Genomic DNA, 23,331 nt, shown 5'->3' with positions numbered 1-23,331 from the left:
TCATTCCCACCCACTTGGGCTGAATGTCTTTTCGCATGGTCTCATCCCTATGCTGTTCTATGCTTCCACCACTGGCCTTTACTGCCTCATGTTTTCCAATGCATTCCACAGAGGAGAGAAGAGGTCCAGATTTGTTCTTTGTTTCCCACTCCTTCAAGCATCTGTACCCAGCTCCTTCCTCAAACACACTGATGTACTTAATGACTGAGTCCTATCAATTCTATAACCTTCACCTTTCTCAGATCTGCCCCCTTCCTCCTCATCCCCTCTGCTACTGCTACTTCCTCAGTTCAGATGTGATCTTTCACCAGGACTCTTAAAACAATCTCTTAATTTCTCTCTCTGCCTTCAATCTTAATCCAGTTCTAGTCAGTCCTCTCATCTTCTGACATCTTTCTAAAACACAAAAATCTTCACGCTTGAAACTCCCCATTATCCACAGAAGGAAGTGCAAATTCACTGGCATGGATGACAAGGCCTCGTGATCTGTTCCCTATTTTCACTTTGTCATCTGTCTTTTCCTACATACAATCCCAAAACCACCCACATCAAACTCCTTGCTTTTCATGCCTCTAGAATGTTGGCTTGTTCCCTTACATATCTCTGTAGCTCTGCTCTGGAATCTCTCTTCACCCTACCCCCTTTCATCCAGGTGGAGATGGCCAAGTTTTGACGCCTCCACTGCACCTGGAAAAATGTCTTACGGTACTTGTAACATGTTATTGGACTAGATTGTTTCCTCACTTGCCTCCCTTACTAAACGATGAGTGGACCTAGTTGAAGGTGGTGATGGTGTCTTATTAATCTTTTTTTTTTTTTTTAAAGATTTTATTTATTTATTTGAGAGAGAGAGAATGAGAGAGAGCACATGAGAGGGGGGAGGGGCAGAGGGAGAAGCAGACTCCCTGCCGAGCAGGGAGCCCGATGCGGGACTCGATCCTGGGACTCCAGGATCATGACCTGAGCCGAAGGCAGTCGCTTAACCAACTGAGCCACCCAGGCGCCCGGTGTCTTATTAATCTTGATACCCCCTACTCTTTGCACTGCATCTAGAATTTAGTAGGAATTAATATTTATATTGAATGACTAAATGAATGAATAAAAAATAGTTAAAACCTAGGTCTCTTTATGCCTGCCCAGGATATTCACAGACGCCCCCCTACCTCCCCCTCTTTGTCACATACGATCTGAAGAACAACACAAAAAGTTACACAAAGCACTTAGTGCAGACCAGCATCGGCTGTCAGTTCCCAAAAATCTAGAAACCTGGGTTTCTTCTGGTCCCAGTTCCCTCACTTTCCAGATATGCTCCTGGAAAAGTCATCAAAATTCTCTGAGCCTCAGATTCTTTATCCATGAAACAGAAAAAACACTTGCTCTGAGTATCCGTATATACTAGCTGTGTGGCTAAAATGATGTACAATTAAAAAGTGCTTGAACACCATAAATAGCTCCAGGGAGGTAAAAGAAATATAAAAGCAAATACAGCACAGCTAAGAGACACCTATGACTGTGCTCTGATCATCTTTTGCTCTTTATTCTAAAAATCCCAGGCTTGCCCCTGGGGAGGCAGACACTGAAACTGGGCACTCATGCCACCACCTTGTCAGCAGGCAGCCAGATCTGCTGCTCATCAGGCGTGGGTGCCAATACTGCAGCATGTGACTGGCCAAAACCAGCATTTACAGGAGAGGGAGTGAGACAAACATATAAAAGGAGAAAGAGAGGAGAAAGGCGGGGGAGAATGCAAAGGAAATTTAAATGAAACAGAGGGGCATGAACACTCACATACAGACAAATATGTAAGACAACTGAGTAGAAAAGAGAGTATGAACTAAGGGTATGGAAAGAGGTATTTAAAGAAAAAGCAACATGTGCCGTATGTGTATAAACAGACAGAAAGTGAGAGTCAAAATGCAAAGTATGTGCCCTTCCCTCTGGTATTGTTTCATAAGAACACAACCCAACCCTTCACTTAGTGATCTGAGCCATTCTCCAGGAACACAGCAGTAAGCATTCATGCCAAGGGATGCCCCATATATTGCCAAGTGCACCCAAGAACTCTCTGGGAGGATCTTTAGTCCTTGATGACAAGAGGTTTCTGAACTCAGCATGTTCTGGAGACAGGGCTTCTGAGTGTGTTGGTATCAGGAAGATGACCAAGTTGGAGCCAGTTAGGGAAGATTCCTATGGGTCCAAGAAATAGCCCCGGAGGTAACAAGATGGGCTGTGGATGCCATGAAGTGAGCCTGTCTGCAAATTAAGGTTACACAGAGCCCAGTTTCCAATATGCTTAGTCTCTATGAAACAGGTGTCTAGCCTGCTCCCCAATGAAACTGCCTGGGAGTTGGCCATTCACCATTCTAGGGCTGTTCAATGAAGATGGGCCCTTGTTGACTCAGTGGACATCAGCATCCTCCCACCACACAGTGACTGCCCTAAGTCTGGAGATGACATTCTCACTATATTCCCTCAAGGCCATTATCTGAGGCTCCCAAGGAGGAGAAAGGAGAGGAAGGCTTCTCCTGAGTCCCATTAGCAAGCCCAGAAGTTTGCTCCCCAGGCCAGAGCAGGGGCTCAGCTCAATAACTCCCACTGACATCCCACTCTGGGACATGGTCCTGATAAAAAGCCAAAGAACAGGGTGACACTCACAACTTGGCCTTCCTGTTCCCAAAGCAACCTCATCTCAAATGGTTGGAAGCCCTCAACAGGGTCCAGGATAGCCTCATCCTCCAAGTGGAGCTACATATGGACCACCATCTATAGAGACTCTTGAGGTCAACCACAGCTTGTCAGAGTAAGTAGAATGGTAACTAGGGTCAGAGCAGAAACTGAGTCATCTTTTCACTTCCAAAAGTACATTTAAGAATCTACCAAAGCCATACCTGTCTACCTTCCAGCTGATTTCTAGGGAAGCACAAAGAGGATCAGTGAGCTCTTCTCTGGGTGGGAACCCCAAGTCCTCTAAGTAGTAGCTTCAATGAACACAGAGTACTTACAAGACAGAAGTCCTCCCTGCAGCAGGTTAAAAATGATGCCTTACAGGAATATCCCCAAAGCCCTAGTCCAGTAAAAATGGGACTGCCCTACGAAGCAGAATCAGGTACTGTGCAAAGCCAACAGGGAGAGAAATGTAGTTCCAGGAAACCATATTAAAGATACTTGTGATGGTTTTAAAACATGGTCCCCCAATTTTTTGACATGCCTCCTATAAAAATCACCTCTTCTCTTGAATCTGGACTCTGCAACTGCTTGACCAATAGAATACAACTGAAATGAATCGGTGCCAATTTTCAGTCCCAAGCCTCAAGAAACCAGCAGCTTCTACTTCCTATCTCCCATGCTGTGAGGAAGCCCAGGCCATGTACCGAGGGTACATATAGGTGTTCTAACAGTCCCAGCTGAGGTTCCAGAAAGAGCTAACATCAACCCCCAGACATGAAGCAAGACACGTCTAGGTGACACCAACCCCTAATCAATGAGTCACCTTACGCCTTAAAGTCTTTCCAGCCAAGATGCCAGACATCATGGAGCAGGGACCAGCCATCCCTGAAGTATTCTCTGAATTCCTAAGCCACAGAGTCTGTGAGCATAATAAAATGGTTGTTTTATACCATAAATTCTGGGGTAGTTATGTCGCAGTAGATAAGTGGAACAGTTTTTGGTACCTAGAAATTTAGTGCTGTTGAAACAAAATCCTAAATCACTGACTTGGGGACTGAGTGACAGGCTATCAGGAGAGGTTACAGGAAAGTAAGGAAAATGTTAGTAGAAGCTGGAGGGAAGGGGACCCTCGTAAATGTTGTAAAGTTTGGTAATTCTGTCCCCAGTGGCGACAAGGAAAATAGGAAATCTACCTAATTCGACGATCCAGCTTAAAGTATCTCCGAGCAGTGCTGCAGGTGCGGTCCGACCTCTAGCTGCCTACAGTACAAGACAGAGGAGAGGAGACAAAAAAGGGACTGTTCCATTTTCAAGCAACACGGAAAGGAAACAGAAACGAGAAAGGGCTTTCCGGGTTAGAAAATAACACTTGTTTTTGTCTCTCTAGATAGGAAAAAAATTCTCAAATTAAGAAATGGCTTCCAGATTGTAGTGGCAGTTTTAGTGTGTGTGTGTGTGTGTGTGTGTGTGTGTGCGCGCGGGTGTGTGAACTAATCTGTACACTTTAAAAGGTTCAGTTCAAGTTTAATTATCTGTCAATAAACCGCTTTAAAAAAAAATCTAGAGTAGGTCTAGTACTAAAAAATCTTTTGTCAAGACCTAAAAAAATGGGGCGCCTGGGTGGCTCAGTTGGTTAAGCGACTGCCTTTGGCTCAGGTCATGATCCTGGAGTTCCAGGATCGAGTCCCGCATCGGGCTCCCTGCTCAGCGGGGAGTCTGCTTCTCCCTCTGCCCCTCCCCCCTCTCATGTGCTCTCTCTCTCTCTCTCTCATTCTCTCTCTCAAATAAATAAATAAAATCTTTGAAAAAAAAAAAAAAGACCTAAAAAAATGGTTTCAAGCATTCCTCTGAGAATCTTACAGACATACAGACAAAAGGCCTTCTAATGATTTGAAGAGTGGGCCGTGCAGATCCTCTGTAAATGTAAGGCTTCCAAGACTCGTGAGAACCCTTGTCCCCGAGCAGTCTCCCAGGGAACCCAATGCGGGAAGGGGCTCACGGTGAAGTGATCTGTACACGTGCCTTCTGTCCACTGCAGTGGGTTATAAAGGGATTCCGAAGAAACCCACCAAGTTTTAAATGAAGTATATCGGCTGGGGCTGGGAAGCACAGAGACCATATAAAATGAAGGGAAGACTCTGGACATTTGAAATTTTATGGGTATGAAGCCGACGGAGAAAACTACTCACCTGCACAAATGGGCTACTTTTGATTTTGAGAGAAAAGGAAGAAGGAATCAGAGTCAGGGCAGAACCCAAAGCCCTAAGCGGGGAGCCAGAGACAAGGTAAATGCCTCCGAGGCAATAAAACCACGACTTAGCCAAGGCTTCGGTCACTTGTGTCTCACTGGATATAAGAATTACAATGGGCCAGTAACTGCTGCGTGGCCTCCGGTTTCCCCCTGTGTGAAGAGGGCTATCTACAGTGGTTATTCTGGGCCTGTCCCACCCAGGTATCTTGGGTGGCAGATACATATTCTCTCTAGTTTACAGGTCTTCACATCAAGAGAAATAGGATATCCTATGCTGTGAGGAAGCCCAGGCCATGTACAGAGGGTACATATAGGTGTTCTAACAGTCCCAGCTGAGGAACTGCACACAATGAGAGAAAGGGACTGCACCCAAAGCGTTTCATCTATACCTGAACCAGACTCACATGATGAGATCTTAGACTTCAAGCTGATGCCATTAACAGGATGAGACTTGGGAACTTAGGGGAGAGACTGAGTGTATTTCACATTGGGCAAGGATGTGAATATTTGTGATCAGAGGGCAGACTATGGCAGATTGCATTTTCCAAAGACAGTGATCATGACCTACCCCATCTCACATGTCCTTCTAGCAATGTGAAGTGGATACTCCTCTCATCAAGTGGCAATTATTTTCCCTCGGCTTGTGTGATGTTGTGATTTATAATAAGAAATATAGAATTGGTCTTAGTCCCATTTCTGGCACAGAGTTCCTAAAACCCTTGGAATTGCCTAAGAGATGACAGTGATCAAGGTGTCTTTTGTCATGTTAATGAGTGACTTTTGGACTACACCTAAGCATGGGGGCTGTTTGCTGGGAAAACCAACCTTGTGATTAGAGGGTTGGAACTTTCAGTTGTTCTCCTCCCCAGAACTCCAGGGAGGGGAGACTGGCTGGAAGTTGAATCAGCCACCAATGGCCAATGATCTCATCAATCGTGCCTATGTAACTGAAGCCTCCATAAAAACCCAAAAGGGCAGGGTTCAGAGAAGTTCCAGGTTGGTGAATCAGAATGCTGCCGCATGCCACTATGCAAGGCCCAAGCTCCCCAGGACAAAAAATCCTTTGTTTGAGACCTTGCCCTATGTATCTCTTCATCTGGCTGTTGATTCGTATCCATTAATATCCTTTGTAATAAACTGGTAATCTAGTGAGTAAATGGGTTTCCTGAGCTCTGTGAGCCACTCTAGTAAATTACTGAACCCAAGGAGGGGGTCGTGGGAACCTCTGATGTTTAGCCAGTCTGTCAGAAGCACAGGTAACAACCTGGCTTGAGATTAGCATCTGAGGCAAAGGGCAGTCTACAGGACTGAGCCTTTAAATTGTGGGATCTGATGCTCTCTCTGGTAGATAGTCTCAGAATCGGGCGCCTGGGTGGCTCAGTTGGTTAAGCGACTGCCTTCGGCTCAGGTCATGATCCTGGAGTCCCAGGATCGAGTCCCGCATCGGGCTCCCTGCTCGGCAGGGAGTCTGCTTCTCCCTCTGACCTTCCTCCCTCTCATGCTCTCTGTCTCTCATTCTCTCTCTCTCAAATAAATAAATAAAATCTTTAAAAAAAAAAAAAAAAGATGGTCTCAGAATCAAGTTGAATTGTAGGGCACTGAGCTGGTGTCGGAGAATTGCTTAATGGTGCGGGGGAGCACCCTCACACACACCACCATGTTGGAATTGGGGTGCAGAGCTCTTTACCTTGAACTCAGGCAGAACTTTGTTCTCGCCTTAATCAGCAGGGTAAAACAGAAAAGACACCATGCAACTTCGGAGGCTAGGTCATTAAAATGTCATGCATTTCTGCCTAGTTCTCTTGAGATGCTCACTCTTGAAACCCAGACATCATGCTGTAAAAGCATGCAACCAACAGAGGCCACACATAGGTGTTCCGCAGCTGAGGTCCCAGCTGACTGCCAGCATCAGTGGTCAGACATGTAAGTGTACAAGTCTTCAGATAATTCCAGCCCCTAGCCACTGAGTCACCAGTGCTGCAAGGAATAGAGACAAGCTTTCCCACCCTACCCAAACTGCGATTTGTGAGCAAAATAAATGACTGTTAATGTTTTAAGCCACTAAGTTTAGGACCGGTTGCTATGCAGCAATAAATAACCAGACAAATATTACTGACATCACAGTTGGATTCTCGGAAGCATCTCAGGTAACAGGGGGCTAAAGCCACAGGTCCTCCGGAGAGGTAGCCTGCCACACTCAGACAGGCTCTGCAGCACTATCTTTTACCCACAGCCACCACTCTCAGGAGATTTTCCCTATCTGCTAGCTCTTCCCCTCTTCCTGAAATCGAAGGCAGAGAGTCCAGATCGGTGCCCACTTTAGCAGTGGGACCCCAAGACCTCTCTGGACTTTACCATATTACAAACCAATGCCTTGCTCTGCCCAGAAACCTACAAATGTGAGTTGAAATTATGGTTCCACTGTCAATTAACTGTGGGTTTTAGCTTCCTCGCATGTAACATCATGAAACTGAATGAATCCCAAGACCCCTCCAACTCTAACATTCCAAAAGAGTATGTGCTGGGCCTCCAAAGAGTTCCAACAGAGTAGGGGAAATAAGACCCCCATGAAAATCCACCCTATGAGGTACTATATGATAAGTGCCATCTGGAGGCTCCAAACCACGGGTTCTAAGAGTGAATACAGAGGGGAGGGAAATCCTTCTTTGCTGGGTGGTTAAGAAAAGCACTGGGAAGGAAGTAACACTTGCATCTAGACTGGCAGAAATGTAAGGTTTGCATTAGACAACAGTGAAGGATAAGAGTAGAAAGAAAGACCACGGCTTTTTATGAAAGCCTTACAAGCCAGGCCAAGTTTGACCATATCATACTTGACAATAGTTTTTGAGCAAGAAGATCCCAGGGATGTTTAGAGGGAGGTGAAAGGAGTGGTACAATAAAACCACAGAAGGACCAAGAGAGCTAGCCTTGAGTTGTTCTCCCGTTAGCTTTGTATTTGGAGGGAGCACCTCTCCTTTTCTACGTCTCAGCTTCCCAATCTGTAAAACACGTGGGTTCGACTGAATGAACTCTAAGGTTCCTTTCAGCTCTGCCCTTCTAAGAGTCTGGGGACTGAATGGAAAGGGAGCCCAAAGTTGGTAAGACCTACGAGAAAGGTACTTTGAGGTACTATGAGGACTCAAATAGCACAGCAGCCTATGGTAGAAGAGGCTCCTCTCCCAGACAGCTAATCAACTGGTCAATAAATAGTTATCATCTTCCACATACCAGGCATTGTTCCAGGCTCAAGGGAGATGAAAAGACAACCAAGAAGTCTACACTTTTATAGGCACCCAGGTTTCTCACACCTCCATCCAGAGGCAAGGTTCCCAAACACAATACTGATAGCCTGAACCTCCAATGGGGCAGTGACCCGGATGCTAGAGGTTCACAGTGAAGAAGCTGTCCAGGAAATCAGCAGGCATGACGAGTCTTCTGAGAACTGCCCCTGCTGCCTGCCAGGCCTTACAGCACAAGTGAAATCTCCTGAGAGCAACACGTAGCAAAGTTCACCCTGTTTAGGTGGCTGAATTAGCTTTAAACATAACACTTCCTTGTTTGCAAGTCACCACACTGCTTCTAGTCTCACCCCAGGTCATCAACACCAACATCATAAAACCTGGCTTCTGAAATCCAGGGGAGCTTGGAGAATCTCACCTCCCACTCCCAGAATTGGGATGCAGCCAAATCTTATGAGCTGGAGTGCGAACCATATGTAGGGAGGGTATATCTGGCAGCTGAGGGTGAAGCAACGTGCCCATGCTGCCTCATCAACAAAGAGAAAGGGAAACCTGCTCCAAAAGACCAAAACCTAGCACTTTGGTGGTCAAATGAAAAGGCTTAGATTTCCTCCTACATACCCTGCCAATCAAAACTGGGCTACAGAGGAAAAGGAAGGAAATATATTAGCAAAATACCCATAAAAGTCAAAAAGCAAAATGGAATACAGGATCTTTAACCCATACTGGCTCAGGTGAAGTCTCATTCAAGTTAAGGACACAAACTTGCAAATACCTACCTTGCCAGTTCCACAGGGTCCCATCTGCCCTTCCCACCAGTTTTTCATGCCCCAGAGTACCTCCTACCCCAGAGTGAAACACAGATGCCTCTACTACCCCTGGGTTCCTCTGCCTCCATGTGGATGACGTGGGGGTCCCCAAAGCAGCCATCAAGTCAAACACCCAGCTTTCCCAGGCCCTAGCACCCTTCCACTCCCCAACCAAAGTTCCCAACACACCAAGGAGTCTTTTCCCACTGAGACCCCTGGGCTAGTGATGATAAAAAAAAAAAAAGGGCCTCAGGTCACTGCGAAACATCTACTGAAAGGTCAGACTAAGAGATTCAGGTGCCAAAGTCGTTAATACAGGTTGTACATGCCTTGAAGAAAGAGAAAGGATCATTCTTCTTTCTCCCCCATTGTCCACCACAGAGCCTGGTGCCTGAGAGGAAAGCCCTCAGAGCTCACTGACAATGACTTCCTAAATGAACTGGTGATTTACTGCCCTCCTCAGCCCAAACAGCAACTCCCAGATATGGCTGGGGGTGAAGACAGCCAGCAAACCCACCAGATGACACTTTCAAAATAACACCCACGGTCCAGCAGTAGCCTCTGAGAGAAGGATATAGCTAGCCACAGAGGTCTGGGGCTCCATGCCAAAAGTCCAGGAAAGAAAATTGGAAGGAAAGCAGAAATATGGCAGAAAGGAAGGGAAATGAAGACCTAGAGAGGAGGCTGGAAGAATGCTTTTTTAAGGCACATCAGAGGCTCAGATATTTACAAACATCATCTATCATGTTATGATGGCAAGCATGCCGGGAAGCTAAAGGAAGAGCAATTTTTAAAAATATTTAAAACATGTAGGTACATATTCCAAATAGAAACAGGTACTTGTCGGTGGTCCTGATTCTGCTTTGTGACTTGATGTAAAACCTGCTTCTCCCACTCTAACCCCCACATAGTGGAAATTGGGCAGGGGGGAAGAATATTTTAAAAAGTTAGGCCTTGACTCAAAATTGAGAAGCCCTGGTGACAGCTATACATCCATCTTCCAGTTTTGGCAACTTTTATCCCATCATAGGAAGGGAGTTAACATTTATTGAGAAGCTTTATGCCAAAAACTATGCTAAGCACTGACATATATTATCTCATTTAATCCTCACAGAAACTCTGTGAGATACTTACTATTATTATTATTTCATAGATGAGTATCCAAGATTTTGGAGGGCATAAGAAAATGCCCTGAGATCTTACTATTTGGGAAGTAGAGCTTGGGTTTGAAGCCAATTGTTTATGATTTCAAAATCTGTGGTTTTTCTATCATTCTACATTCTACTTTTTAAAAAAAGACCAAACCAGGAAAGTGGATTATAGCTGACACTGACTAAAATTCCCCAAGCTGCTTTGTTTACAGCCCAGCCTAAATTCTTGTAGAACTAGACTTCTGCCTGCAACTTGTGCTAACATGCATAACTGTCTCCCCACCCTGACCCCCAGTGTGGTCAACCTCCCTCACTACAGTGTAGCCTAGCTCAGGCACAGGCCCAAGCTGTCCCATCTTAAGGAAAGGGATATAGCCAGGAGAATGTCAGCTGCTTCTTGCTGGCTCCATTCCTGGAGCTCTAGGCTCCTCCAACAGCACAAAGCAAAGTCTGTTTTAGGGTCCCTTTGCTTTCTCCTATGGACACTTATAGAACTGGAAAATGGCATAGATATTAGAGATGGCTTTTGCTTCATAGTCAGCATGAGCTGGGCCCAGATCATTCACCTGGACAACTGTCAGAGTCAAGATGATAAGCATTTATATTTTGGACCTAAGCCATTTGGTTGCCTCTTGATGCCACCCTCCAGTGAACCCCATTTCCCTAGAAGTGCTCCCCTACCCACCTGCTCAGAGTCCCCCGAGGGGCCTTAGTGCCTCCAGCTCCGTGGGTGATGCTGGAATTCTTGTTGGCAGTCATGGTCATTTCTGCTCTCTGCAAACCCAGAACCCTGCAAAGAAATCAAGGCCTATTAGCCAAGTTTCCACAGGCAGCCAAAAGTACCTCAAGCATTTCCAGATGACCTCCAAAACTGCCAAGAGGGTTTCTGTGGCAGATGGCAGGAACCACTTTCCCACATAGATTTAATTCCATGTGTTATAGCTTAAGAGCCTCAAGGGATCCCTGATCTGGGTTAGGCAATGAGTCTGTGAGCTAGCAGATAACTTATCACTTCACAGAGAATGACAAAACTCCATTTCCATCCTACCTCTTCTCATTTTTCAAATATTCCCAAACTTCAAGCGTGCCATAAAGCCTTGGCAAATTCCATCCTATTTGTATACCTCCTGAATAACTATTTATTCAGTGTTTTTCTTGAAACAACTTGAAACTAACTTGCTTATCTTAAAAGATTTAACCTTGTTCTATACAATTAATCATTTAGTCACTCAACAAATATTTACTGAGCACCTATGTCCTAGGCACTGCCATCCAACAAAGAATGAAACAAAGTCTCTGCCCTTGGGGAGATTCATTACAGGAAAAACAAACAATAAGCCTGCACATGTCACATGTGTGTGATACATCAGTGTACATTTATGTATAATTTGTATGGTGATGATAAGTGGTATGAAGAAGAAAATGAAGCAAGGTAGAGGAAGAGTGAAGAAGGTCTGTTATTTGAAATAGAAGGTTCAGGGAGGAATATTCTAATAGAGTAACATTCGAGCTAACACCATAAAATTATGAACCATCATATTTTTTCTAATATACATTATGGTATTTAAGTACTGATGAAGTGAAAAATGTCCATTCATGTACCATACAGAGTTAGCAAATATATCATTATCCTTTAGGGAACATCATTTTATGTTAAAATAATAAAAGGAAGAAAAAGGTTAAAACTTAAGAGTACATCCAGATTGGAAAGGAAGAAGTAGAATTATCTCTTATTTGCAGATGATATGATCATGTACATAGAAAATCCAAAGGATTCCACTAAAAAACTTTTAAACAAATATATAAAGTCAGGCAAGTTTGCAGGATACAGAGTAATATTTTAAAAATCAATTTTACTTCTAACCACTGGCAATGAAAAATCTGAAAATGAAATAAAAAAATTCCATTAATAATTTCAGCAAAAAAACCCAAAAACCTTAGTATTTCTAAGAATACTTAGAAAAATACTTGGGAATAAGTTTAACAAAAGAAATGCAAGGCGTGTATATTGCAAACTATAAAACATCATTGAAAGAAATTAAAGAAGACACAAATAAATAGACATCCCATGTTCATGGATGAGAAAATTCAAAATTGTTAAGATGGCAATATTCGCCAAATTGATTTATAAATTGAACAGAATATCCATCAACTGTAGAAACTGACAAGCTGGTCCTAAAATTTTATGGCAATCCAAGGGATCCAGAATAGCCAAAACAATCTTAAAAAAGAAGAATAAAGTTAGAGAACTCAGACTAATTTCAAAACATACTACAAAGCCACAGTAATCAAGACAGTGTATATACACATAAGTATAGAAATAGACATCAAGGGAATAAAATTGAGAGTCCAGAAATAAACCCAAATGTTCATGGTCAATTGATTTTCAACAAGGATGCAAAGACTATTCAATAGGGAAAGAAGTCTTTTCAACCAATGGTGCTGGGACAACTGGATATTCATATGCAAAAAATAAAGTAGGACCCTGACCTCATACCAAAAAAAAAAAAAAGGAAAACTGGATCTCAGACCTAAATGTAAGAGTAAAAATTTACAAAAGCAAAGCCTAGAAGAAAACAGGGGTAAATCTTTGTAACATCAGATTAGGCAATAGTTTCTTAGATACGACAACAAAAGGACCAGCAACAAAAAAGACATAAACTGTATTATACCAAAATTAAAAACCCTTGTGCTATAAAAATACCACCAAGAAATTTAAAAGACACCCACAGATGGGGGGAAATTATTTGCAAATCATGTATCTGCTAAGGAGCTGTATCCAGAATGTATAAAGAATTCTTTCAATTCAATAATAGAAAGACAAATAACCCAATTAAAAACTGGACAAAGGATTTGAATAGGCATTTCTCCAAAGATATAAAATCAGCCAGTCAGCTGATGAAACAATCACTAGTCATCAGGGAAACAGAAATCAAAACTACAATATAGTATTATATTTCACACCCACCAGTATGGCTATAATGAAACAGACAGATAAAAACAAATGTTAGTAAGGCTGTGGAGATACTGAAACCTTCATTTATTGCTGGTGAGAATGTACAATGGTGCAGCCATTTTGGAAAACAGTTTGGCAGTTCAGAAAAGTTGTACAGAGAGTTACCACATGACCTAGCATGATCCACTCCTAGGTTTATATCCAAGAGAAGTAAAAATACTGTGTCCACACAAATACCTATACACAAATGTTCATAACAGCATTATTCATAACAGCCAAAAAGTGGAAACAATCCAAATGTCCATCAGTGGATGAATGCATAAACAAAATGTGATATATCCATACAATGGAATATTATTCAGACATAAAAAGGAAGGAGAAGTACCAATACATTCTATAACATGCATGAACCCTGGTGCCATTTTTACAAAATGTAGAGAATAGGCAAATCTGTAGAGACAGAAAGTAAATTAGTGGTTGCCAAGGTTGGGTTGAGAGTGGCAGAATAGAGAATGGCTGTGATCAGTATGGGTTTCTTTTTGAGGTGAAAAAAAAGTACTGGAATTAGATCATGGTGATGGTTGCACAACTCTATGAATAAACTAAAAACAACTGAAATGTATGCATTTTACAGTACGTGAATTATATCTCAATATAGCTGTTAAAATAAAACTTAAGGGCAAAAAAAATTTTTTTAAGTGCCTTGGAGAGTGGATGTGAGAGAGAACACAATTGAGACACCAAGCATATTTCCAATGTGAATGTACACTCTGGCCTGGACTAACACCCCTTCATGGAAGCTGAATAGCAGTTCTCACTCTGACTGGCATTCCCATCACAACGACCAAAATGAAGTGCATTTGGATGTGAGAGTTAAACATACTTATTTACAGCCACTGAAGACCTTAATCCTAGAGGCCATCTTACTTATTACCTTGGTACAAATAAGTGATTAGTCTCAACGACAAGAAAACCAAACCTGAGCCTCACTTTTATCCTTCATAAAGTAGAGAAAAGCCTTCTCTACCCGTCGGGGGAGAAAAAATCTTTATAAACCTAAGTATACAGTGATGATGGTGACGATGATGATAATAATGAGGATGAGAAGTCAATCCTGCCACCCGAGCATCTGTGCACACTGGCTCTCATGAGATCTTCTTTATCTGCCCCAGCCCAGTGCCAAGTTAAGCTTTTGGCATATGGCTGTGTGTGCACTAGAAAGAAGGGGGAGAAGAGGCAGCCTCTGGAAGCTTTCCCAGGCCGGTTCTCAGGGTCCTCAGGGAGCACAGTGCTACAAGGAATCAACTGGCTAAGCATCAGCTTTCAACTGTGCCCATGGTAACAATGGTCACAATAACCATCATAACCCATCAAAACAACACTAGACATGCTCTAGCGGCTCCAGGGCAAGTCCTCAGGGAAAGGGCAGAAGATCTGTAGAAAGACCAGAAACTGAAAGATATTAAAATAACATGATAAAAAATATATTCTTTCTTTCCCCGAATTTCCAATCTAAGGAGGGTGGGCCCACTGCTCAGAAATGCTTTTATGTAGTTGAGTATGAGAACACAGAGTCAACTTAGTAAGAAGGAAAAGTACAGATGACTCTGACATTTGCTTGGGCCGAGAAGAAAAATCCTGTGAAGAGGTAACCATGAGAGGAGTGGACGAAAATTTTGTGTGTGTGTGTGTGTCTTTTTTTTTTTTATTATTCTTATGTTAATCCCCATACATTACATCATTAGTTTTAGATGTAGTGTTCCATGATTCATTGTTTGTGAGTGGACCAAAATTTCTACAAGGCTCATGGGCAAGGATTCTTGATCACACTTCTACAAGAGCCCAGCTGCAATTCTCGAAAGTAGCCTAGGAGTTCAGGCATCTTGGGCAGGCACTGCTGAGAACCCCAGACAGGCCCACTCAGTAAGAAGAACAGAGATGCCAACTTGTCATCCTTCCTCCCACCTGCTCTCTCTAGGCCAGGTCTATCAGATCAGGGAATAATCTAAGGGCTTGAGGTACTAAGGACCAGGCTAACCCTTTACACCTGAAGCTCAGACTTGCGCACTGCACATGGCTGGCTTTCTGGGGGACACTGCTTCTTCCAGGGCCCTAAGAGCAACTCCAGGCTCTCAGGTATGCTTTCAGCCTGACGCCTTAACTAGCCTGACTGCAAGGAGAGAAGATGCTCTAGTTAGGAGGAAATACCCACTGGGCATGGAGCAGAGAAGGGGGCTGAGAGGCTGTTTCGCTAGTTCTCAGGCCCATCGATGGCAAAGTCCAGGCAGAAACTGCATGTTTAGAAAACGAAATTGTTCAATTAGCATCTACCACCAGTTGCGAGTTGCTCAAAAACCCAGCTCTGACAAATTATAGACAACCATCTGAAGAGTCAGGACTATCCAGAAAAAGGACTACAATAAGGTATTCCTAGACTTGTTCTACAAACTCTGCATTGAGACAAAGAAACCACCATCCCAGGTACTTGAGGTCCAGTGGGAAGAACACCTGACTTGGGGTCAGATAACTAATTCTAACCCTGCCTCTCTCAACTGATAGTTAAGTGACACTGCACAAGTGAGTTTCAAAGACTCAACTTTCTCACTATAAGAGCAATAATAATAACATGACCTACCTCATGTGATTTCCTGGCACACAGAAGTTTAATAAATGGTTTTTCTTCCAGATCATGCTGCTCTGGGTATTTGGAAAGCAACCAGTCCATTCCCGACCTTGAGTCATTTTCAAATTCCCTGTTACTACTGTCATTCAGTCTATTTGCTCTATGCAAGCACTGTGCAAGGTACTAGGATATAAAAACGTTCAGACAGTCCCTGCCCTGGAGGATATAACTATAAAGGGAGAAAAGTCAAGTAAAAAGTGGACCCCAGGAATGCTTCATAGGGAGGTGACATTTGAAGTAAACCTTAACCTATTTGCTACCCACAGTGGGAGGACCTAAGGAAAAGCAAAGGTACATTTATTAAGACATGTTCCTACATTCTTTTTTTTTTTAAAGATTTTATTTATTTATTTGAGACAGAGAGAATGAGAGAGAGCAAGCACATGAGAGGGGAGAGGGTCAGAGGGAGAAGCAGACTCCCCGCCGAGCAGGGAGCCCGATGCGGGACTCGATCCCGGGACTCCAGGATCATGACCTGAGCCGAAGGCAGTCGCTTAACCGACGGAGCCACCCAGGCGCCCATGACATGTTCCTACATTCTTTATGTAATAGCTGAAGTTATAAGCACTTCACAAGTATTAAATCATTTAATCCTAGTAACAATCCTAAGAAGTAGGTACTATTATTATTTACATGTTACCAAGGAAACCAAGGTACAGGGCAGTAAAATAGTTAAAAAAAATTTTGGTTTGTAAGAGCAAATAGCTTGCCTCGAGTCACTTGGCTAGAAAGTGGCTCGGCAGGAACTTGAGCCGATAGCTGGCACCAGTGCCCCAGCTTGGAGCCATGACTCTGTATTACCTCTAATCATCTGCGAATTCAGCTCTCACAGCTCTGCAAGGTAGTGACGATACAGGCCCATTTTTCCAATCAGAAAATTTAGGGTCAGAGAGATTAATGACTGGCCCAAGATCACTCACCTAGTGAAGGAACAGAACAGGAATGTGGGTCAGCATCCACTCACTCTCCTTCACATCAATGGGGCGCTTGTTAAAAATAGAGTCCCAGGCCCCACCTCCACCTCCTGAATGGAAATCTATAGGAGTGGGGCCTAGGAATTTGCATTTTAAGCTAGTTTATATCCCTGAAAGTGTGAAAGCTTGTGTCCTACTGCTTTCTGAGGACTTGGAAAGGTACAAAGGGTCACTACTGACCGTCTTCCTAAGGTTTCCGAGCTATAAGCAAATAAAAGATGGATGTTCGTTCAGTCCCTCTTCGTCCTCCCACCCCTCAGCTTCTTCCACCCTGCACAGGAACCACCGACCCTCAACAACAAAGGAGCAGGTCCAACACGAGGTCCAGTGAAAGCATTACCAATGTCTCCTCTAAACAGTTCCTCAATTTTCAGGTGTGCTCAGTGTTCTTGCATCTCAGAACAATTCTTCCTGCCACCCACCTCTAGTAGCTAACATCTGCTTCTGCACTTTCTCCTCACTTTCAACTCCAGGGGAAAAAAGTTTATAGCCAAAGACATAAGCTGATGGTTTGTAAGAGCAAAAATATGTCTCATCTGGCCTTCTCTTTATTTTTAAGAAATTTGGATTAGTTATCAAACATTTTAAAAAGCGTGTGGGTACAAATAAAATACAAATAAAAAGATTCTGGCCTTTCTCTTGAAAAATTAGAAAATCTGACGTCACTGTCTGCACTGGCAACAGTTGGCTAGGCTGAGTAGAAGTGGCCCATTTAGATGCAGCAAGCTCTCCAATTTACGGCTGTCCCTCCCCACCCAGTGCCTGCAGCTGGCCAGCTTTACTCAGCTCTCAGACCTGACTCTCGGTCAGCAGGTGAGTGCTGCAGCCCTAGCCTGAGTCCCAGCAGGGGAGGGTTAAGAGGTACTGTACCAGGAGCATGCTCCCTGTGGAGCATCCACAAGAAGCCTCTGGACAGCTGGGCCTGCACAGTGCAGGGAAGAAGAGTCTATTCTAGTACAGGGCACCACCTCTTAGCCACTTGAACCGCCCCCCCGCCCCGCGCCATCTATTCTCCTCACTGCCACTGGAGGAAAGACCTCTGAAAGGCTCCCAACTTTTGCTCAGGCCAGCCTTCATCTTGCAACTCTCTCTCTCCTGCTCCTTCTCCCTATAATCCAATCCCATGACCACAAATGTTCTCCAGGAAGGGCCCCATAAGGTCAGGCTCTGAAAAGCATACCTTCTGAGGGATGCCCAACCTCTAAGAATGAACCTTCCTATCCTAGAGCAAAAAAATGCTGCCCTTGGTTAGGTGATATTTCTAAATGTCTATGTGATACTGTTCCATGGGCCTAACTGTGGACGTGACAAGATGCTTTGCCCCTGAAGGAGGAGACATTTGAACCCTGAGAGTAAGCATTTGGAAGGAAGCCTCCCATTCTGCTGGGGTTAAAGTTGCCATGTAGAGGAAACACAGACCCTGCCAAGCACTCTGCTTTACTAGTCCAGGTAAGAAGTCAAGACACCCAACAAAGGAAACCTCTAAACCATATGAGAGAATTTCTGCTAACAACTACATTCCACTAATTTCTTAAGCAATCTCCCCTGTGGAAGTGGCAGCCTGGAGGGAAGGAAAAGGTGGGAAAGGGAACAGAGCTCTTTGTGTGCCCTGAGAACCTGGAGACTGCACAGCTCTGTACAGCTGTAGTCTGACCACGGTGAGGTCAACACGCCTACTCCCCCGGCCCAGGGAACACCCACTCGGACCCTCTTCCCCTTCTTACTGACTCCCCCCTGCAACCTTTTCTCATTGCTGGTCCTTGGCCAAGAAAAGGACTAGACAAACCGGCAGCTACCCCAGAGGAGGGCTTAGGCCTTTAATTTCCTCCTTCAAGAGTCCCAGCAACCAACACCGGCACTACCAGCTTCAGGGAGGGTCATCATTAGAATGAGTTCTTTTTTTTTTTTTTTTGAATAGAAAGTTTTATTTTTGATATATTCAAATTTATCAGGATTTCACATTATGATTCATACTCCCCTCCCCATCCAAAGTCATTTTAGTGCCATAAAATATCTCTCTACATTTTTTCTATTAACTTTATTTATAGTTTTCTTATGATCAATTAGTTATTGTTCCCAATTATTACTCACCTCTTCAAAAACAATATCATTAACCCTACCCTTGCCATGAGTTCTTTTTTTTAATCTTTCTCCGACTTTTTTTTATTATAATGTTAATCACCATACATTACATCATTAGTTTTTGATGTAGTGTTCCATGATTCATTGTTTGCATATAACACCCAGTGCTCCATGCAGAACGTGCCCTCCTTAATACCCATCACCAGGCTAACCCATCCTCCCACCCCCTCCCCTCTAGAACCCTCAGTTTGTTTCTCAGAGTCCATAGTCTCTCATGGTTCGTCTCCCCCTCCAATTTCCCCCCCTTCATTCTTCCCCTCCTGCTATCTTCTTCTTCTTCTTTTTTTTTTTTTAACATATAATGTATTATTTGCTTCAGAGGTACAGATCTGTGATTCAACAGTCTTGCACAATTCACAGCGCTCACCATAGCACATACCCTCCCCAATGTCTATCACCCAGCCACCCCATCCCTCCCACCCCACCCCCCACTCCAGCAACCCTCAGTTTGTTTCCTGAGATTAAGAATTCCTCATATCAGTGAGGTCATATGATACATGTCTTTCTCTGAATGACTTATTTCGCTCAGCATAACACTCTCCAGTTCCATCCACGTCGTTGCAAATGGCAAGATTTCATTCTTTTTGATGGCTGCATAATATTCCATTGTATATATGAGTTCCTTTTAACTACCCAAACCAGAGTTCTCAAAAGGGTGAGTGTTTGAGTCTTTCCTTCTCTCCGGCAGATGTCCTGGCCTTGGGCTAAGGTGGCAATGGCTGTCTCCCTTTCCTGTCTCTGCCTGGACTAACAGCTCACCCGCTCAGCCTCTCTGCTATTTGGCATTCCTAGTAAGTTCAGCCATACTGCTCTCCTGCCATGCTGGCCCCCTTTGTCCCCACATGGCTGAGAAAGCTAGAGGGCAATTTTAGCTAGTTCTTCCCTGATGCTCAACTTAATGTTAACTGACTTGTTAACTAATGACAAAAGAGGGTCCCCAGAGAGTCCAAAGCAACGGTGATAAAGGGCCCTAGAAATTCCACACTGGCCATATCCTTCAAAGTGCGCTCCTTCTCTTCCCAAAGTCACAGCTGCTATAAAACCGATGAAAGGGAGTTTTCCAACTGTGGCTGCCACCCAGTCAGACTGTCAATGGCAGGCCTTTCCCTCCCACCCCTCAGCCGATCTTGTCCACCTCAGGGCTTTCAGTCAATCTTCTCACAAGTGTCCCTATTACTTTCCGGAATGCTACTGCACTAACAGGTTCCCATCCAACACACCCACAAGGAGAGGCTGTTCTGGGAAACCTGCCTTCATCTCATTCACGTGGGCTTCTCCTCCTTCATCCCTCTCTTCCTTTTCCGATTCATTTCTCACTGGTTATCTGCGCACAACCTGTCTTTGGCTCTGCTGTGCCTAAAAGCAAGGGTTTCCAAGGGAAAGGGGACAAAGTGGGCTCAGAGGTTGGATGGGTGGGCAACAGAAGCTTTAGAAAGGGAGCCAGAAATGATTTTCTCCACTCTATCCCATACTTCCCTCCAAAATGCCAGACCCTGTTTCTCTGTCACTACTTCTATATACCTTCTACCCTAGAGCTTCTCCATTCCAGCCCCAGGTTCTGGGATTCTAGGTCCAGAAAACCCTTCAAGCAAAAATGTCAAGGGGATTATGAGCTTCGTCAAGTGGCGAGGAACTGAGATTTGTTTTGCTGGGAAGTCAGATTTTACAGGTCCTGGTGAGGCTGAAATCCTCCTCAACCAGCCATGGGGAAAAGATGGGTTTTTTTCTGTTGTTGTTGAATAATAATCAGAAAAAAATTAAGCTCTTTCCATCTCTTCACTGTCCATTCATCACTCCCACATCCTCTTTCCCAACCCTCCTCCTCAACCTCAAAGAGGCCTATAAGTTTGGGTTTTCAACCTCAACTATTTTCAGTCCCTTTTCCTGCCAGATGGTCCTTCTCCACTTCAGTACAGATTCTGTGGAGGTTGGAAGCTGGGTTTAAATGTTTCCTGAAAGCCTGAAAAGGGGTGAGGGCTTGTTAGGCAATTCTAGGCAAAGGAAATCTGGTGGCTTCCAAGATAGTTTTAGAAAAACCCAGACACGGTCTGGAAACTCAGCCTCTCAGGAAGCAGCTGATCCCAGCTCTGCCAGGACAACGGAGACTACTCTGTCCGATGACTTGGCAACACCTGAAAAAAGAAAGTAGAACAGAGGCTTGCCCCACAAAGAGCCCTGCTCCTGAGGGCTAACCACTGCCCTCTTTAGCTTTCACGAGAAGAGCCTGTGGTCCCGTCATCATGATGCCGATTCAAACCGATCGCACACCAGCGCCTTCCCTCTGGCCAGCTACAGTCGTTGCCATTTCCTGCGCATGCCAGGGACGTTCATGCCTTCAAGGTTTTGTTCAACCGATTCCTTCTATCTTAATGTCCTCCTCCCCCATTCTTTCTTAAATATTCATTCAAATGTCAACTTCTTCTGAAGCCTTTCCTGATCCTGAATCTTGACCTCCTTCTCACCCCTCCCACGCTCAGCCAGTCTAGCTGAACTCAACCTGACCAATGGCAAGATGCCTCCCCTGCTCTAAAAAACAAACCACCCACAAGCCAACTTTCTCAGAAGGGGACTAGGAAATAGTAAGGACCAAAGGGATTGGCCAAGTCTCAATATTGCCATTCTCCTATCTGTAGCATAGGGAGAAGACCCCACCTCTATAATGAGAAAGAACATGGAGACCAACAAGAAGCCATCTACAAGAAACAGAGGATATTCAGAACCAAGAGGGAACACACCTGAGGTCTCTAGGCAATGGGTTAGTTTTTCCCCAACTCTCAGCCTTCAAACCTTTTCCCTTGTCCTTAATCTTCTGATTTTGCTTCCTGTTTCACTGAGAAAACAGAAACTAACAGAACACACCCTCAAAAAGCTACCACCGACATCAGTGCAGATCTTGTCACTTCTCTGCTGAAAACCCTGACATGGCTCCCAATCACTCCAAGTAAAAGCCAAAGTCATTACAATGACTCACAAGGCCCTCATCAGCTGGGGCCCTATGATTTCTTTGACCTCATTTCAACTACTCTTCCCCTTACTCTTTCCACACCGCTCCCACTGTCCCCTTGTCACTTCCTCAAACAGATGAGGCACAGTGCTACCTCAGGGCCTTCATACCTACTGTGCCCTGTAACTAGGGCACACCCCCTGAGAGAGCCTGCTCCCTCTTCTCCCAGGACTTTGGTCAGATGTCACCTTCTTAGGGAGGCCTTCCCTGACCACACAGTAAAAAATTAGTATTAACAAAATTGCTACTAAAAAACCTTCCTCCGGGCGCCTGGCTGGCTCAGTCAGTAGAGCATGCAACTCTTGATCTGGGGGTTGTGAGTTTGAGCCCCATGTTGGGTGTGAAGATTACTTAAAAATAAAATCTTAAAAAAAAACACAAAAAACCAGGGGCAGCTGAGTGGCTCAATGGGTTAAGCATCAGACTCTTGATTTCAGCTCAGGTCATGATCTCAATGGGTTAAGCATCAGACTCTTGATTTCAGCTCAGGTCATGATCTCAGCCCTGTCTGAAGCACTGTAATGTAGTTAACTCTCAATCAGGAGCACACTCTCTGGGGTATTCACAATCTGTCCACAAGATCTTTATGCTCATCAAAAGAGGGAATAGGTTGAAATCAAGCCCCACATCAAGCCCTGCATCAGGCTCCACACTCAGCAGGGAGTCTGCTCAAGATTCTTTCTCTCCCTCTCCCATTGCCCCTCCCCCTCCCATACTCTCTTGCACAAGCGCTCTCTCTAAAATAAATAAATAAATCTTAAAAAAAAACAAAAAACCTTCCTCCATCCTGCTGTCCCTCAGCACTCCTATTCCCCCTTTTCTGGTTTATTTTTCTCCATATCATTTACGGCCACCTAAAATACTACTTTCCTCTTCCACTTACTATGTTTATGTAAGCTAAGGATTTTTGTGTTTTAGTCACAGCTGTATACTCAATGGCCACAAAGCAGGCCCTCAACAAATATTTTTTGAATGACAAAACATTTGCCACCAGCTTAGAGTGACCCTCCCTGGGCAGGGTGAGCAGCTTTGGGCTCTGTTATCCAGGCCCATCTTCCAACCCCACACAGTCTTCCCAGTTCAGTCTGACCTACCTGCAACAATCATACCCACTCAGAAAACTCAAAAGGGGCCAGTCTCCTGAGCACCCAAAAGATTCAGGGCAGGGGTAGCTTCAGCCCAAGAACTCACCTGAAATTGCTCTCTGCAAAGATTACAATGATTTCCCAACTGCAAAATGCAAGCGTCCTTTCTGCAGATCTTAATGAATCACAGGACCTTCCCTTTCTGATGTCTACTGTTTTGGATACAACTCGTCAGCCCTGTCTGAAGCACTGTAATGTAGTTAACTCTCAATCAGGAGCACACTCTCTGGGGTATTCACAATCTGTCCACAAGATCTTTATGCTCATCAAAAGAGGGAACAGGTTGAAAAAGGCTGGGAAATACTGTCAG

The 23,331-nt window shown here is 44.2% G+C and overlaps 1 protein-coding gene across 4 annotated transcripts in view; it reads right to left on the bottom strand.

Moving 5' to 3' along the window:
- The window catches only part of DENND2B (DENN domain containing 2B), a 101,452-nt gene that overhangs the window by 42,060 nt on the left and 36,061 nt on the right, over positions 1-23,331 (bottom strand). For all 4 annotated transcript variants that reach the window (XM_021685749.1, XM_021685751.1, XM_021685752.1 and 1 more), the window contains exon 2: positions 10,803-10,907. In XM_021685749.1, coding sequence (XP_021541424.1) covers positions 10,803-10,882 — 80 coding nt within the window. In that variant the 5' untranslated portion in view covers positions 10,883-10,907. The remainder of the gene's footprint in view (positions 1-10,802; positions 10,908-23,331) is intronic.

This window comes from Neomonachus schauinslandi, chromosome 11, assembly GCF_002201575.2.
Source record: "Neomonachus schauinslandi chromosome 11, ASM220157v2, whole genome shotgun sequence".
Classification (NCBI taxonomy): Eukaryota; Metazoa; Chordata; class Mammalia; order Carnivora; family Phocidae; genus Neomonachus; species Neomonachus schauinslandi.
Note: the sequence above shows the minus strand (reverse complement) of the source record. Positions and strands in the feature narration are given on the sequence as shown.